Source organism: Littorina saxatilis, linkage group LG6 (genome assembly GCF_037325665.1).
Source record: "Littorina saxatilis isolate snail1 linkage group LG6, US_GU_Lsax_2.0, whole genome shotgun sequence".
Classification (NCBI taxonomy): Eukaryota; Metazoa; Mollusca; class Gastropoda; order Littorinimorpha; family Littorinidae; genus Littorina; species Littorina saxatilis.
In genome coordinates, this window is record NC_090250.1 from 49,534,131 (window position 1) to 49,552,798 (window position 18,668).

The 18,668-nt window shown below is 43.4% G+C and overlaps 2 protein-coding genes across 3 annotated transcripts; one reads left to right on the forward strand and one right to left on the reverse strand.

Annotated features, from left to right (window-relative positions):
- Nucleotides 1-953: 953 nt before the first annotated feature.
- LOC138969449 (placenta-specific gene 8 protein-like) lies at nt 954-13,861 on the reverse strand. 2 transcript variants are annotated; one of them, XM_070342235.1, is made up of 5 exons: nt 13,722-13,792; nt 10,791-10,855; nt 8,142-8,212; nt 6,870-7,092; nt 954-3,768 (listed from the first exon to the last, which is right to left on the reverse strand). In XM_070342235.1, the coding sequence occupies exons 3-5, from the start codon at nt 8,196-8,198 to the stop codon at nt 3,518-3,520; spliced, it is 531 nt and encodes a 176-aa protein (XP_070198336.1). In that variant the 5' UTR covers nt 8,199-8,212; nt 10,791-10,855; nt 13,722-13,792; the 3' UTR covers nt 954-3,517. The 2 variants fall into 2 exon arrangements, with proteins under 2 accessions (XP_070198336.1, XP_070198335.1); XM_070342234.1 differs by lacking the exon at nt 10,791-10,855 and having other exon boundaries at nt 13,722-13,861.
- On the forward strand, nt 9,070-11,182 carry LOC138968038 (uncharacterized). The gene is made up of 4 exons (XM_070340600.1): nt 9,070-9,144; nt 9,420-9,526; nt 9,864-9,956; nt 11,107-11,182. Exons 1-4 carry the CDS (start codon nt 9,070-9,072, stop codon nt 11,180-11,182), a joined length of 351 nt encoding a protein of 116 aa, XP_070196701.1.
- Nucleotides 13,862-18,668: the final 4,807 nt, after the last annotated feature.

An 18,668-nucleotide genomic window follows, 5' to 3' on the forward strand; every position in this document is an offset into this window, starting at 1 on the left:
TCAGCTGTTCAGTGAAGACAGAATGAAGAAGATTTTGGTCCAATGTTCCTGGTTTCCCTCAGCTTGGAAGTTATACATCATTTGGTGTAAGAATACATGGTTATGCTCCATGGCTCAGGCAGGATTTATATATACACAAATCAAACAAAACTAAGACAAAACTAGTGCGTGCAGTCGTGGTTGACTGATTTACAAGAATAGCTTTGATCTTCTTTTATTAAATTTATTTGTTTGTTGAATGCTCCTTTTGACTCGCGCCATGAATTTTCTTCCGTATGTCCATTGTAATTGTTCTCGGGGTGGTGGAGATGCCTTGATGGTTATTGTATTATGGTTGACTTTGATGATGATGATGATGTATAAACCTGCTGCGACTGTCATGTTTCTGAGAAGAACCTTGATTAAAGAACGGGTCAAATGTACACGGTACTGCATTGGGTTGTTTATGTGCCTGTGAGGGGTATGAATGGAATGGTGAATCAGGGGGTAGGGTTGGATCTGTCTGCTTTATTATACTGTGATAATTGGTACATGGTGTTGCATGACAAAGATGGCGAGACCGGGAGAGCACTTCAGTTATTTTCCCTTGCATACACGCATAGATGTTCACCCATCATGCACCCTCTCTCCCTTTCCTCTTGTTTTTCTGTATCACACACACACATTTCTTTCACACACACACACACATTTCTCGCACACACACATTTCTCCATCTCACACACACATTTCTCACACATACACATTTCTCTCACACACACATTTCTCTATCACACACATTTCTCACACACACATTTCTCTCACACACACACATTTCTCTCACACATTTCTCTATCACACACACACATTTCTCTATCACACACACACATTTCTCTATCACACACACACACACACACACATTTCTCTCACATACACGAGACTGCCTTACCCACATCCTCAACCAGAGAAATATCTGGTGTTTTTTGTACAAGAGAAACACTTTTACTGATTCCATTTTTGACGAGGAGTAGAATATAAATCTCGATATGTTTGAAACACATTTGTGCAAAATAAGGGGCACAATTTATTAATCTTGTTCAATGTCGTAGTCCCCATAGGAGAGAATGAAGGGTGTATTAGCACCGTGAAATTATGAACAAAAGTTTAGTTTTACCTGAATTTGATCATTCAAAACTAACCAGACAAAAGTGGATGTGAACCCTGACTTTATTTCTTGACTTGTTCAATATAACGCAGAAGATACATCAGAGCTGATATTCAGATCTTAATCGTACATGAGCTGCAACTCCCACGTACAGATTGAGCAGGAGCGGGTTGTAACGTGTGAGAACTGTGACCAGTGTGCAAGCAGCCAGACATTTTGATACCAGCAACTGCAGTGCCAGAACCATAAACTGTTGACACTGTGGTCACACACAAAAAAGAGAAAAAAAGGTTGTGAAGTTGATACTGTGACCATTAAGAAAAAACAACTAGCAAACTGACCATTAAAAAAAACACTTCACAAACAAAAACCAAAAGAAAACACCCATAACATTCAAACATGTTTTCTTCTCCTTATATCCGTTTATCACCTCAGTCCACATGGTAAGAAGTTGTAAAGGAAGCACATCAAACGCTCGACAAATAAGACATGAATCAATGAATAACAAGCACGGCAAGTGGTCCTTGAGACAAACAAATCTCAGATCTTGGTCTTCTTTATCAGATCAATAAGGCATAGTGGAGTTCAGGAAAACACAAGTGCATACAGATAAGAAAGTTTCCGTGAGACCTTACCGACAAAGATACATTTTCTCCCATATTATTCCAGCGAAAATCACAGTTCCACCGGGCAAAACAAGTTGTGAAAACATTGACTCAGGATATTTTGTTCCGTTTTAGCTCCAAAAGACTTGCTTCAAGTGTAACAGAATTTGAAAGGCTAACGACTCAAATTAAATCTAGTCCTGAATAGGCACAACAAACTGGCCTGTAGGACATGAAGCACCACCATCATCATCAACTTTGTGTGCAGACTCTCTTCGGTGTACACTACATTGGGTGTGCACGTTAAAGATCCCACGATTGACAAAAGGGTCTTTCCTGGCAAAATTGCTTAGGCACAGTTAATAATTGTCTACCTATACCCGTGTGACTTGGAATAATAGGCCGTGAAAGGTAAATATGCGCCGAAATGGCTGCAATTACTGGCCGTATAAAATTTCATCTCACACGGCATCACTGCAGAGCGCCTAGAACTGTACCCACGGAATATGCGCGATATAAGCCTCATTGATTGATTGATTGATCAGAATTTGCACCATCATCATCATCATCATCATCATCATCATCATCATCATCATCATCATCATCAGAATTTGTAAGTTCCCCGAAGTATAAAACACAAATCTGAATATATATACATGTGTTTGGATGCCATCGCCGCAGATGCTCCACCTCTCAACAACCGCCCCTGTGGTCTAGCATTGCATCAGCAGACTATCCTGTATGTTTTATCAGCTGCAAGATCTCACTTCCCTTTCTCGGGCCTTAACCGCAAACCCTTGTGAGCAGTAATCTGCGGCATACCGACAAAGCAATGAGTTATATTCGATACAGAAAAGAAAAAATCAGTCAAATGCAACCGAAACCGTGACAACTGACCGAGTGACGATTTCCCCTGTGTGTAACCCGGCAAAATATCAGAAATGTTCGGCTAATGTCATTACAATGGAGCCCCCCTTTTCAGACCCCCCCCCCCCCCCCACCCCACTCCCTTTTTCTTTTTTCTAGTCTATGTTGTTTTTCTCTTAAGACCTATTTTGTTCACTGACAAGGCCTGTAAGATTACCACCAGTGTACGTATTTAAAAAATATATTTTTGGTGGTCTTATATAACATGGAGGTTCCATTGTCCTGACAAACCCTTGTCCCGCAACCCTACTCTGACCCACCCAGGCGGAACGGTCAGACGTCTGTTTCTTACAGGCAAGAAGAGATAGGAAGCAAGCCGCTTCACTATGATGTGAGAGAGCCTCTATGAAACGATGTTTTAATAGCTAGCGAACACCAAAATACAATTGGCTGATATCGGAAGAGTCGATGTCGAGCAGTCAACGAGATTTTAACCAATTTACTTGCTAGCACCTCGGAGAGATGCACGCCTTTTCTAGCCAATTCCTAGCCTTCCTCGTCGCGAGAAGTCTCAAAGAAACGTTTTCGCCTCGCTTCACTCACCCAAACCTAGCCATCTGGCCGCGAAGAAACAGGGATCAAAGCTACGTCTCAGTTCCAAAACCTCGCCTCTGGGGAGGCATGCACGAGAAACAGCCCGACTTGGAAGGATCCTAGAACCGGTTCGAATTCGTTGAAATCTCAAACAAATCTCAATTTGAGATAATAAAGTTAATTTGAATTGATTTGATTGATTGATTGAATTTCAACCAATCCTGATCAAGCGCTTGGTTCGCACCCAGTTGGGCACTGACTCAGTGTCTCGTACACACCACCCCTGACGGCAATAAAACGGGGGTCGGAGCTACATATACGGCCGGCTGAAGGTACTGATGTACTTGAGCTCGCGTGCCATCTGACACATGACGCAATTGCCACAGCACACAGTCACGCAGCAGTCGTCCATCACGGTGCCCTGGATGTTGTGCTGCGTCCTCAGCTTGCTGCGCAGCACGATCAGCCAGCCCGGCACGCAGCACGGCACGCACGAGGACTCACCCATGTCACTCGTGATCTGGCAAGCCAGGATGCACGGACAGAACGCGCCCAGTATGCCTGGAGACAGAGAGACAAGGACAGATAGTAAGGGCGTGTTATGGTCGTGTAAGACACGCTAGTATCGCCCAGCATGCCTGGAGACAGAGAGACAAGGACAGACAGTAAGGGCGTGTTATGGTCGTGTAAGACACGCTAGTATCGCCCAGCATGCCTGGAGACAGAGAGACAATGACAGACAGTAAGGGCGTGTTATGGTCGTGTAAGACACGCTAGTATCGCCCATCATCATGCCTGGAGACCAGAGAGACATGGACAGTAATGGGCCTGTCACACGACCGTTTTAAAGCCAGCGTATGCCGACGTATGAACATACGCTGGCGTACGCTGAACTATCGATGTTTTTTTCAATCTTTGGCGTATACATAGCGTATTCATAACGAGTTGGACGTATACATAACGTATTAGTAACGTATGCAGAACGTTTCAATAACTTACAGATAGCGTACACCAACGTATGCTTGGCGTGTTGCCAGCGTTCACAACTTATGCCCAACGAATGCTTAGCGTGTTGCCGGCGTTCACAACGTATGCCTAACGATAGTCTTGCGCGCAACAGCTTATCGCTGACGATCACATGTCGTCGCCGCTGCTAATGGATAGAACGTATTTCGGAAGTTTTGTTTTATTAGATATATTTCAGAAGTTTTGTTTTATTAGACATGACGCCATGCGATCACGTCATTTGTTCTATAAATCGCGGGAAATCGGCAAGTAATTCTGCAAATTTGGTGAGTAGAAACTGTATTAGTTCTTCCTTGTTATGTAACGGTAAATCAAGTGGTAAGTTCTGTACTCTCTGTGCAGAATGTCGTGTCCATGAAGAACTGTTTATACGGCAGAAGTGTTGCTTGCGTTCGGAATGTCTCAGCACTATCTACAGATACAGATATTTATCGACGTATGAGTAACGTACAAGTAACGTGTGTGAACGTGTGCCAACGTATGCAGTGCGTATGAACCATACGTCGAGAATTTTTGTGCATGCACAAAACTTTGCTGCGTGCTCAGCGTACTACGACGTATGCCAGCGTGCTTCAGCGTCCTCTTAACGTATACAAAACGTACCCATAACGTATTCGACGTACGCCAGCGTACTTATTCAAATGTCCCATACGTCGGCATACGCAGGCTTTAAAACGGTCGTGTGACAGGGCCATAAGGGCGTGTTATGGTCGTGCTAGTATCGCCCAATATGACTGGAGACAGAGAGACAAGGACAGATAGTAAGGGCGTGTTATGGTCGTGTAAGACACGCTAGTATCGCCCAGCATGCCTGGAGACAGAGAGACAAGGACAGACAGTAAGGGCGTGTTATGGTCGTGTAAGACACGCTAGTATCGCCCAGCATGCCTGGAGACAGAGAGACAATGACAGACAGTAAGGGCGTGTTATGGTCGTGTAAGACACGCTAGTATCGCCCAGCATGCCTGGAGACAGAGAGACAATGACAGACAGTAAGGGCGTGTTATGGTCGTGTAAGACACGCTAGTATCGCCCAGCATGCCTGGAGACAGAGAGACAAGGACAGACAGTAAGGGCGTGTTATGGTCGTGCTACCATCGCCCAGCATGCCTGGAGACAGAGAGACATGGACAGACAGTAAGGGCGTGTTATGGTCGTGTAAGACACGCTAGTATCCCCCAGCATGCCTGGAGACAGAGAGACAAGGACAGACAGTAAGGGCGTGTTATGGTCGTGTACTGAAGACACGCTAGTATCGCCCAGCATGCCTGGAGACAGAGAGACAATGACAGACAGTAAGGGCGTGTTATGGTCGTGTAAGACACGCTAGTATCGCCCAGCATGCCTGGAGACAGAGAGACAATGACAGACAGTAAGGGCGTGTTATGGTCGTGCTAGTATCGCCCAGCATGCCCGGAGGCAGAGAGACAAGGACAGACAGTAAGGGCGTGTTATGGTCGTGCTAGTATCGCCCAGCATGCCTGGAGACAGAGAGACAAGGACAGACAGTAAGGGCGTGTTATGGTCGTGCTAGTATCGCCCAGCATGCCTGGAGACAGAGAGACATGGACAGACAGTAAGGGCGTGTTATGGTCGTGCTAGTATCGCCCAGTATGCCTGGAGACAGAGAGACAAGGACAGTAAGGGCGTGTTATGGTCGTGTAAGACACGCTAGTATCCCCCAGCATGCCTGGAGACAGAGAGACAAGGACAGACAGTAAGGGCGTGTTATGGTCGTGCTAGTATCTCCCAGCATGCCCGGAGACAGAGACAAGGACAGACAGTAAGGGCGTGTTATGGTCGTGCGACACGCTAGTATCGCCCATCATCATGCCTGGAGACAGAGAGACAAGGACAGACAGTAAGGGCGTGTTATGGTCGTGTAAGACACGCTAGTATCGCCCAGCATGCCTGGAGACAGAGAGACAAGGACAGACAGTAAGGGCGTGTTATGGTCGTGCGACACGCTAGTATCGCCCATCATCATGCCTGGAGACAGAGAGACAAGGACAGACAGTAAGGGCGTGTTATGGTCGTGCGACACGCTAGTATCGCCCATCATCATGCCTGGAGACAGAGAGACAAGGACAGACAGTAAGGGCGTGTTATGGTCGTGTAAGACACGCTAGTATCGCCCATCATCATGCCTGGAGACAGAGAGACAAGGACAGACAGTAAGGGCGTGTTATGGTCGTGTAAGACACGCTAGTATCGCCCATCATCATGCCTGGAGACAGAGAGACAAGGACAGACAGTAAGGGCGTGTTATGGTCGTGTAAGACACGCTAGTATCGCCCATCATGCCTGAAGACAGAGAGACAATGACAGACAGTAAGGGCGTGTTATGGTCGTGTAAGACACGCTAGTATCGCCCATCATCATGCCTGGAGACAGAGAGACATAAACATAAACAACTAAAAGGAATTCTAAGCAGGATCGATCGATACATAAATGCACGGTTATTTGAATTTTTGACCAAAAATTAATATGACATTTTACATAGATCTCGAGAGTCATTGTTCACATCAACAGCTGCGCGGTCTCGGAGGAACGCTGACTGTCTCGATCTGTGCAAAATGTCATATTTAATTTTGGTCAAAAATACAAATAATATTATTATAAGGTCCTATACTCACAAGATCCCATGTCGTCACAGCAGGAGCAGAGAGAGGAGGTCCAATCGCGTGGCCCCATGTGGGTCAGCTGACCAGGCTGGTTGATGACGATGGTGGTGTGTTGAGCGGAGTGGGAGGAAGAGCCACCGGCCACCATATTGCCAAGTGCGACACCTCCAACATCGTACGGGTGTTGGTGTGATTGCGACTGCGAGTAGGCGGGTGGTGGCGGGTGCATGCCAGGCTGAAAGGTTAAAGTGAAGAAGCCATGTTATTGGAACGTTTAATATAGGACAAAACAAAACGTTACATTTACTGTACTTCGACCCAGTGTTCTTTTAAGTGGACTGACGGACAAACGCAAGACGCTGACGAGGCAATACTTTTGTAGAGGTTCAGTTTCTGGCGAATGTAACCCTAAGAAGTCCAAGGGACATTCGCCTTGTCAGTAGTAGTGATTTTGACACACCTTTACGATAAACTCGAAGATAACAATGTTATTGAACTGAATTAGTGTAAATAGAAAACCAGTTGGTGTCGACAAGATCATCTGTGTTGAAGCTTCTTTTCCAGTGCTGGCAATCATCCATAATGCATGACGCGAGCAGACAAACCACGTGATAATTTAGGTACTCAATCTGCAATCTAACATGTGCGTGCACGATTCTTCCCTCTGAAAAGGAGGAGCTAAAAAACAGTGTGAGGGTCACCATAGTCACAGGCTTACAACTCGAAAAGTGTTCACTCTTTTCTAAAACGGTTTTCACCACAGGATAGAGAATAAAAAACTCTTTTAGAAAATGTAAAAATATGAAAATCATGAAAAGGTGACATGCGACTCATTCCGTGGTGGAGGATCACATGTAGTTTCAAACACGGGGATCGCCAATTAAACTGAGAAAGGAAACACATTTGAATCGGTCGCGGAAGTCAGGAAGTTAAACACTCAGAAAGAACCAACCAACCAACCCCGAATGGGCGATGTAAGACGGTGACTCTCATACACGCACAGGAACTCTTTGGCCCTATGTAACTACATTTTTCCCCGAGCACTAGAACCAATCATGCAAATGCAGTAAAGGCCAATGATTTCAATTCAAGCTGTCCTGTATCCAATACATAAAAAGAAGACGAAAAAAGGCATTCTATGGTCTGATGTGTGTGTGTGTGTGTGTGTGTGTGTGTGTGTGTGTGTGTGTGTGTGTGTGTGTGTGTGTGTGTGTATGTGTGTGTGTGAGAGAGAGAGAGACAGAGAGACAGACAGACAGACAGGCAGACAGACAGAGGACCGACCTGTGAGATGATCACGTCATCGTTGTCCGCCAGTAGCATCGGTTCGTCGTCATCCATCTTGCTTGCTGTGTCTATATTAAAAAAAAACCACCTCTGTTATTTGTGACATCGTGACGTTTTGTGACTTTGCATCACTCAGAGAGAGAGAGAGAGAGAGAGAGAGAGAGAGAGAGAGAGAGAGAGAGAGAGAGAGAGAGAGAGAGAGAGAGAGAGAGAGAGAGAGAGAGACTTACAAACACACGTACACGCACGCACGCACGCACTCACGTACAAGCACCACAGAATACACACACAAAGGCGGTATCATTTATGAATGTATTTGGACACAGTTTCGCTCTTCCAAAAATCAATGACCATACAGGGATTCCTAGTCTACGAGACGAGTTGTTTAAACGAAGGTGTACAGTTTTTGAGAAGATAACGTTTTATTTGTCTATGTCTATGTTGAAATCCAAGCCTTGGTATTGCCAGGGATATAAGCCTCTCTCTAAACCTCCCTCACCCTATCGCTCCTCTCCCAAACACCCGGCTTTAAATAGTTGGGTCGTCAGTCTCTGTTTTATCTGACCGATTATCTGATCTAGTTTCCATCCACAAGCTCAGCGATCCACTTCCTTCTATCCGGCAGTGCAGAATAAGCCTATTTATGTATTGTAATAGGCTGTAGGATTATCCGGACAAAATGTGTATCCTATTGTTGTGTGTTTTGATTTCACAACACTTTTAGGAAGCTCTCTCTCCCTCTACCTCTCCCTCTCTCTCTCTCTCTGTCTCTCTCTCTCACTCTCTCTCTCTCTCTCTCTCTCTCTCTCTCTCTCTCTCTTTCTCACTCTCTCTCTACCTCTCAGACTTCAGGGGCCCTGGCATCTCAGTTGGTAGCCTACAGCACTGGACTAGCAATCCTCGGGTCGCGGGTTCTAATCCAGGAATGGACACGGGCCAACTATATGTGCAGATTCAGAGACGGTTTCCATGTCCCACCCTCGTCTCACCACTGATGCACGTAAAAGACCTTGGTCATATTGCCTGAAGTTTTACCCCCTAAACCCACCCACACCTGTGTAGCGCGACTCTTGTTGCTGCTAGCTTTTCACTGGGAGGAAGCGACCCGGATTTCCTATCAATGGGATAAGCAAGTAATGAAGATGAAACAAATACAATCAATTTTTTTTATCGTTAGAGTTCACAGACATACAGGATGACAGTCAGACAGACATGGAATTATATTGACATGCACGCTTTCACACAAAGCACAAACATCCAAGCTTTCACACAAAGCACAAACATCCAAGCTTTCACACAAAGCACAAACATCCAAGCTTTCACACAAAGCACAAACATCCAAGCTTTCACACAAAGCACAAACATCCAAGCTTTCACACAAAGCACAAACATCCAAGCTTTCACACAAAGCACAAACATCCAAGCTTTCACACAAAGCACAATCATCCAAACTTTCACACAAAGCACAAACATCCAAGCTTTCACACAAAGCACAAACATCCAAGCTTTCACACAAAGCACAAACATCCAAGCTTTCACACAAAGCACAAACATCCAAGCTTTCACACAAAGCACAATCATCCAAACTTACACAAAGCACAAACATCCAAGCTTTCACACAAAGCACAAACATCCAAGCTTTCACACAAAGCACAAACATGCAAGCTTTCACACAAAGCACAAACATCCAAGCTTTCACACAAAGCACAAACATCCAAGCTTTCACACAAAGCACAAACATCCAAGCTTTCACACAAAGCACAAACATCCAAGCTTTCACACAAAGCACAAACATCCAAGCTTTCACACAAAGCACAAACATCCAAGCTTTCACACAAAGCACAAACATCCAAGCTTTCACACAAAGCACAAACATCCAAGCTTTCACACAAAGCACAAACATCCAAGCTTTCACACAAAGCACACACATCCAAGCTTTCACACAAAGCACAAACATCCAAGCTTTCACACAAAGCACAAACATCCACGCTTTCACACAAAGCACAAACATCCAAGCTTTCACACAAAGCACAAACATCCAAGCTTTCACACAAAGCACAAACATCCAAGCTTTCACACAAAGCACAAACATCCAAGCTTTCACACAAAGCACAAACATCCAAGCTTTCACACAAAGCACAAACATCCAAGCTTTCACACAAAGCACAAACATCCAAGCTTTCACACAAAGCACAAACATCCAAGCTTTCACACAAAGCACAAACATCCAAGCTTTCACACAAAGCACAAACATCCAAGCTTTCACACAAAGCACAAACATCCAAGCTTTCACACAAACCACAAACATGCAAGCTTTCACACAAAGCACAAACATCCAAGCTTTCACACAAAGCACAAACATTTTAATAGACAGATAAACAGATGATGGGACAGAGACAGACACAGACATCCCATCACATTGAAAACACAAACACTCTTAACCACACTGCGACTCGCGGCATAAAGGCCTTTAGGCAGACAGACGGACAGAGATGTGTGCGACATGATTTTACATGTGTGTGCGCAGTGCGTGTGTACGTGCGTGCGTGTGTGTGAGCGTGCGTACGTGCGTGTGTCTATGCGTGCATGTGTCTGTGCCTGTTTGAAGCTACAGATACCTAGAACTCAACATGTATTTATCCTTACTTGGAGGTTTATAATCTATTTGTGTTTCCACTCTTTCTTTATTTGCCTCGCTTGTTCCTTGGAATGTGAGACAAATGAAATCAAGTGCCGGTCACGGAATAACGGTTTAACTTTACAGTGATATGTTTTGCGTTTTTGTTTCAACACTGATCAGCGTTAATTTTGCAAGTGCTGGTGGCATTAATGTACACAAAGATACACGTAGATCAGTGCACGCGTTCACATTATCCACAACCAGGCTACATTGTCACCGTCGACAGCCCCGCCTGCAGGTAGGCCTACAGTATTGATTGAATGTGTATGCACAACCAAACAGGCTGCGCCGCTGCACACTCACTGCCATCCTGAACTCAGGTCAAAATGAGTTAGGCTACTTCCTTCGGGTCTCATGAGCGATAGTGGTCCGATGATCATTATCAGAATGACTCAGTGCAGCATTTATGGTTGCCATCGAACAGGAAGTACGATAACATTATGCACTGTTATCAGCACTGACGGGCGGGGATGTAGCTCAGTCGGTAGCGCGCTGGATTTGTATCCAGAGTTGGCCGCTGTCAGCGTGAGTTCGTCCCCACGTTCGGCGAGAGATTTATTTCTCAGAGTCAACTTTGTGTGCAGACTCTCCTCGGTGTCCGAACACCCCCGTGTGTACACGCAAGCACAAGACCAAGTGCGCACGAAAAAGATCCTGTAATCCATGTCAGAGTTCGGTGGGTTATAGAAACACGAAAATACCCGGCATGCTTCCTCCGAAAACGGCGTGTGGCTGCCTAAATGGCGGGGTAAAAAACGGTCATACACGTAAAATTCCACTCGTGCAAAAAACACGAGTGTACGTGGGAGTTTCAGCCCACGAACGCAGAAGAAGAAGAAGAAAGATCAGCACTGACTTTAACTCATTGTCTCCCAGGTACGGATATTTCCGTACCCACTCATATGGCTCTATCTGACCAGGTACGGATATATCTGCTCAAACAGTTAGCTTCAGCGCGGCTACCTGTAACGTCCATCTAACGCCTGCATTCCAGCGTGTTGATACAGTTACTATAATTCCGAGTGACCGCTGCTGCAGCAGAGCTGGTCTCGGCTAAAAAAAAACCTTGGTCAACATAGGTGGGGTAGAAAGTGTTAAAATGACGACAGGTACGGTACTGCCTCATTGACGCCGTTATTTCCACCTGTTTTTCAATTTGTTAGTATGTATGTAAAAGGTGAATGATCACTTCAACTGCAGTTCAAACGTAACTACCTTTTAGTTTACTTTTACGCATCATACTTGTCTCAGGTATTTTACACGTAAAGCTGACGTCACAGTTTTTGAATTTTATCATGAGTCAAGTTTTATGCCAGAACAACAATCCATCCAAGGTGTAGCGACTACTTGCAGCTACAGGGAGCACGCCAGCCGGCTTTGTTTATCTCACACACACTTAAATACTGACTATTCCCCTCCCATCCAAAGTGCTGCTGATCGAACTTTGGAACATGTATCCCCCCCCCCCCCCCCCCGGATTTTAATTTGTGATGAGAAATGGTATTTTGACTTTGAAATTAGCTTCAACGCAAAATACTTATTTTCTTATTCACGCAAGGGACTGACATAACCGTTCGGTGCGTTTTCGAATAAATCGAATTTGGGGTAAAATCGATCGAATTGTATCACTGATCTGCTTCAGTTGCAAGATCTTGACATGCTTTTCTCCTTCAAGGCAACTGTACCGCTTGAAATTGGCGGAGAAACATTCAGTCTGAAGTTAATTTTGGCTCACGCCTGCCTGGCGTCCTCCCGATAGCTGCATATATTACTATTTCATATGATAAGTGGATTTCCATTGGTCAATTGGGCAAAACTGAGCTCAGTGCAAAAGTAATATCGACGACATTTCCGTCGATATCAGTTTTGATATCGACGACCTCTTTATTGCTTCGCCACTTCAAAAACTAAAACACCTAAATTTAAAAACAAACAAATATATATGAAAATGTAATTATCCCAGAATTTAGTTGAGCAAGTGACTAAAGACTTTTTGAAAGAAAAGACATTTTGAAATACTGAAAAGTACAAGAAAAGAGTGAAAAAAAAAATAATCAGAGGGAGGGATATGGAACAGCCAAAACTGAGACAAATACTTTTGTAATTTCTTTACAGTAAATACAAAATGTCCAGAGAATTAGCAATATATATAACATTGACTGACTGTGTGATGATATCTTCTGCTATTGGTCTGTTTCGACAGTGATATCAAAATCTCGACCTCCGGTCTCGATTTTGATATCACTGTCTCAACAGACCATAGCAGAAGATATCATCACACAGTCCGTCAATATTGGGTAATGTAGACACGCCAGTAAATACAGCACCCTATACTCACGTGACATGTATGTGACTATCCCCCAAATTCGATTTAACTTATGCGAAAACGCACCGAGCAGTGCTGCTGATCGAACTTGGGACCTTGTATCCTCCCCCTGGATTCTTGTTTGTGATGATAAATGGTATTTTGACTTTGAAATTAGCTTCAACGCAAAATAGTTCTGTTCTTATTCAAGGGACGTAACCGCTCGGTGCGTTTTCTAATAAATCGAATTTCGGGTAAAATCGATCGAATTACATCACAAATCTGCTTCAGTTGCAAGATCTTGCCATGATTTTCTCCCTCAAGATAATTGTACCGCTTGAAATTGGCGGATAAACAGTCAGTCTGAAGTTAATTTTACATGTCACGTGACTATAGGGTGCTGTATATTTACTGGCATGACGTGTGTAGCGACTGACTTGTTCATGCGTCGTCGCCCGACCCATCTCACTGGCAGGATTTCACTGTCCGAAGAAAATGGGCAAACTGCCTTGACGAAAAAGTGACAGTCAAGCGGACACCAACGGAGAGAGAGAGAGAGAGAGAGAGAGAGAGAGAGAGGGAATCGACTTACCTAGGAACGCTAAAGTCTCCTTTCTACTCCTTCGTTCAACACGACAACCGCTCCACTTTACCAGCACTGTCAATACTGACCTTGACCTTCAATGACTCGTATTTCTGTTGAGCTATTTTTTTTAGTCCCAAACAACAGAAGCGTCGCTGCGCCAGTGTTTTATTTTTATTCACGCTGTTTATCATAGAATGACAGCGTACGGAAAAACGTCGGTATGAGTCGCACGACATGCTTTCAAGCACAGGCACTTGACACGGGGCGGGTGGGGTGTGAGTTTATGCCCGATTGTACTTCTATATATATATATATATATATATATACGACTTGTGTCTGTGTGTCTGTGTGTCTGTTCCTGTGCGCGATGCGCGGCCAAGGTTCTCGATGGATCTGTTTCAAATTTGGTGGCCATATTCACGTTCACTCGGGACACAATCTGGTCGATGAGATATTTCAACACGTGCTCTCAGCGCGCAGCGCAAACCGATTTTGGTTTTTTTTTCGGGATCCACTACCAGTAACTCTTCCTTATCTTCTCCATGTTTTCAGCGTTTACCTCCCTTCCTTCGTGTGGCGCGCGGAGATTCCCATTCCGTTACTATTTTTAGAAGGTTACTACACTGTCCAGAACGCTGTCCTTGCACCCCTAAATTCAATCAATCAATCAATCAATATGAGGCTTATATCGCGCGTATTCCGTGGGTACAGTTCTAAGCGCAGGGATTTTTTTTTAATATTATTTTTTTAATGCAATTTATATCGCCCACATATTCAAGGCGCAGGGATTTATTTATGCCGTGTGAGATGGAATTTTTTACACAATACATCACGCATTCACATCGGCCAGCAGATCGCAGCCATTTCGGCGCATATCCTACTTTTCACGGCCTATTATTCCAAGTCACACGGGTATTTGGTGGACATTTGTATCTATGCCTATACAATTTTGCCAGGAAAGACCCTTTTGTCAATCGCGGGATCTTTAACGTGCACCCCCAATGTAGTGTACACGAAGGGACCTCGGTTTTTCGTCTCATCCGAAAGACTAGACTAAATTGTCCTCACTGTAAAAGTGCAAAGGTCGAATCAATTTATAGCCACGCGAAAATTACACTGTCATCTATCTCTATATATTTATAGATTTATCTATATATATATATATACGGCTTCTGTGTGTGTGTGTGTGTGTGTGTGTGTGTGTGTGTGTGTGTGTGTGTGTGTGTGTGTGTGTGTGTGTGTGTGTGTGAGTGTGTGGACAACACCTGTGGATTGCACAGTTCTGTTTGTGATGTGGTCTGGCGGCTTTGGTGTGTTTGCATGTTCTGGCCTTCCTTTGAGAAGCCATAACAGTTTTAAAAGGGCTTAGAGATAAGCTCTAAATGTCTCAATCCTGTGTGAGTGGACTTCGCCTCCAAAGGTGATTGTGGTGTTTCGGCACTCGATTACATTCGGCGTCGTCGACATGGATGGGACTCGACATGATATGATCAGGAATGGCATTATGGTCACTGAATCATTTTCGTGCTGTTCCCATTCCACGAATCTGGGAGGGACCTAAGCTTGGCGGGTCCATGGTTCGGTTCATTCAAACGGGGGCGGGTGTGACAGGGAGACTACCGCCGCCCTTCACAGCAGACTCTGCAGAGTTGTTCGCCTTAGAAGTTGTGAGATATAATAATTTATAACTCTTTATAGCTCGCAAGGCAACACCTGTGGATTGTAGAGTTCTGTTTGTGATATCGTAAATATTCTGCATCAAATTTGGTGAGCATATTCATGTGGACCCCGGGCACAAACTGGTGGATAAAAACCGGCGAAGCCGGGTATTCCTCTAGTTTGTCAATAATTAGACAGAAGAGCTCACCAGACCACCACCCCCCCCCCCCCCCCCCCCCGCGCGGTGTCACGAGCCTTTACCGGCGTAATTTCAAGCTACAGATTAAAACTGTTTGCAAGTAAACATTATTTTACTGATTTCTCCCCAACTATTTTTCTCGTTTCTTTTTTATTATTATTTTTTTTATCTCAGTTGCATGCAGGCTGCTTCAACCCTTTCTTTTTTGCCATTTTTTTGTTTGTTTGTTTTGTTTTGTTGGCGGGGAGCATCCTTCTTCATTGATCTTTTTTTTAAATTTTTTTTTAAAGTAATGTTTTTACTATAACATTAACATTACTATATCTAAATGTATTTTAAACAACTTTTCTATATAACAATTCCCTCTCAAAAATGCATACAATATCCAGAGGGGAGCCATATCTATAAATACCAACACACTTGTTGGCTATCACAATCAAATAATTCACATAACTTATTAGTGCCTTGGAACTTTGTGAATTTTCAAATACGCCCCAAAAAACTTCCTTTACGGTAATTTTAATAATCATATTATATTTACGATTCACTTTATCCTCAACGCATTTCCAAATGGACATAATTTTCGGGCAAAAGTAAAAAAAATGTTCAATATAATCAATTTCGTTCTCACAGTAAGTACAGCAATTACTCACGGAAATGCCTATTTTATACAATAAAATATTTTGTGGGGTAAATATTGTGCAATATTTTCCAATGCAACATTCGCAATATTGTTTCAGTGGTTACTTTGTTTACCATTAACCATTGCTCTTTTCCCGGCCTGAAATCAAATTTATGTTCCCAAAATTTAACTACAACCGGCTCCACATATTTTTCCTTTATAATTAATTTGCGAAATTGACAAGGCTTACTCAGGTTCTTTAAATCGTTGAATCCACATACATTTCCATTTGCAGAGCGTAGTGTTGCTGCTTTAACTGCTGTACAAATCACCCTATATTCAAAGAATCTTGTGGGCTTACATCCAACATTCTGCTGCATAATATTAAGGGGCAAAAACTCATTACCAACATATACATCCTTTACTCGACAAACGCCTGCTTTAATCCAGTCGCAATAGATTATATCACTGCTGTTCTATAAACACGTATCACTTAATAACATTTCTCCACCTACTGCTCTCTGAATCATGTCCTTATTTTTCAACCAACAAATTAAAACTTGTTTCCAAAATACATTTTTAATTAATTAATCCAAATCCTTTAAACTTTTTACCGTGGTGTTAGATTGGAAGCAACACAACCTTTCACCAAGCTTCGAAAACATATGTATCGGTATCTGTTTCCATCTTTCCTGCTTTTCGTTCAATAAATTTGCCGCCCAGGACAACAAACAAGAGGACTGCATATCAATGACATCAATCATTTTTAAACCCCCATCAGGAAACTCTTGACACATCACTTTTCTTTTAACTTTCTCATATGCCTTAGTGTTTGAAAATCGTTTTTTCCAAATAAATCTGTAAAACATAGTATTTATCTCAGTCAATACCTTTTTGGGTATTACCGTACCAGTGCTTGCAACGGATAAATAATCTGCGATAACAAAAGAGATTTCACTATGCATATTTTCCCCATGATACTACAATTTCGTTTAAACCATTTCACAATGTTGCGTCGTATATTTTCAATACGGCTTGTCCAGTTTTCTTCAATCTCAGAGACCGATGAGGAGCTACTGAAATAATATCCCAAAATCTTCACTTTTGTAGTCCACCTCAGGGGTCGACACTAACTTATTTGGCCTGGGGCCACACTGGCCCCAGAGATGGAAATTGCTGGGGCGGAAAACAAAAATCTGGGGCCCACTCTTATTAAAAAAAATTAATAATAAAAAACACAAGAAAAGTGAAAAAGAGTGTACAGTACTGTACCCCATGATCGGCATCAACGTATCTAGTTGTTCTTTTACTTCATATTGATGAAAAAGGTATATAACATTACCTTCAGAATCCCCACTTTTTCCAAGTGGTTCTCCGCCATAAGATCTACACGGGCGGCAATGCATTGTCTGTTTTTCTTTCCACCATTTGACATTGAAATTACGACAGCGCTTCGCGCTTTTGGCTGCATCGGTCTCCTTTTTTCGTTTCTCTCCACCCTGTTCTTCATCTTCATTTCCATGTCTTTTTACACCAGGGATGTGTCGCCACATTTTGCGTTTGGCATTTGAAGGCGATACTTATCTCTCACGCTAAAAAGCACAATCTGGGAGTTATTTCCCTTGCGGCATTGTCCTTCGACGATTTCAATGTGTTTTTTTTTTCTTGACTGTGGCATTAATCGTAACGCAAATTTCAGTGACGACTTTGACTGGCGATTTTTCGTGATTGGCTCTGGCAGAATTTTCGGTTTGTCATTGTTGGAATTTATCCTGGGGCGGAGTGGGCCCCAGGCTTCGGCAATGTTTGGGGCGGAACACAAAACTCTGGGGCGTTCCGCCCCCCGCCCCCGCTAGTGTCGAACCCTGCACCTTAACCCGCACTCATTTTCATTACCATATTTATTACTGCCTAAGGCCATGATTTCAGTTTTTTGTCTATTCATTGCCAAACCAGAGAATTTGGAAAAATAGGTAACAAGGTTAATGCGTTTTTTAACTCATCCATATCGTTCAGAAATAGGGTCACATCATCAGCATATAATAATATCTTAAAGAACATATCATAATTATCATTAGTTTCTTTCGGCAGAGGCAGACCCTTAATTGAACCATCATTTCGAATTTTCAAGGCCAACAATTCTAATGCAAGGATGAAGGCCATCGGTGAAAAAGAACAGCCCTGTCTGATACCTGCGTTCAATTCAATACATTCCGATAACCAGCCCATAAAATTGATACAACTTTCCGATTTATACAATAGAATCTCTACCCATCTTACAAAGACGGCACCAAAATTAAATCGTTTAAAAGCATACACAATATATTCTTTGGAAATCGTGTCAAATGCAGCTTTATAGTCCAGTGCTACAAGGAACCCAGGTTTATTATATTCGTTTACATACGACACTAAATCGTCTATTTGCCGGATCGCTGAACTAATGGTTCGACCCTTCAAAAAACCATACTGATCT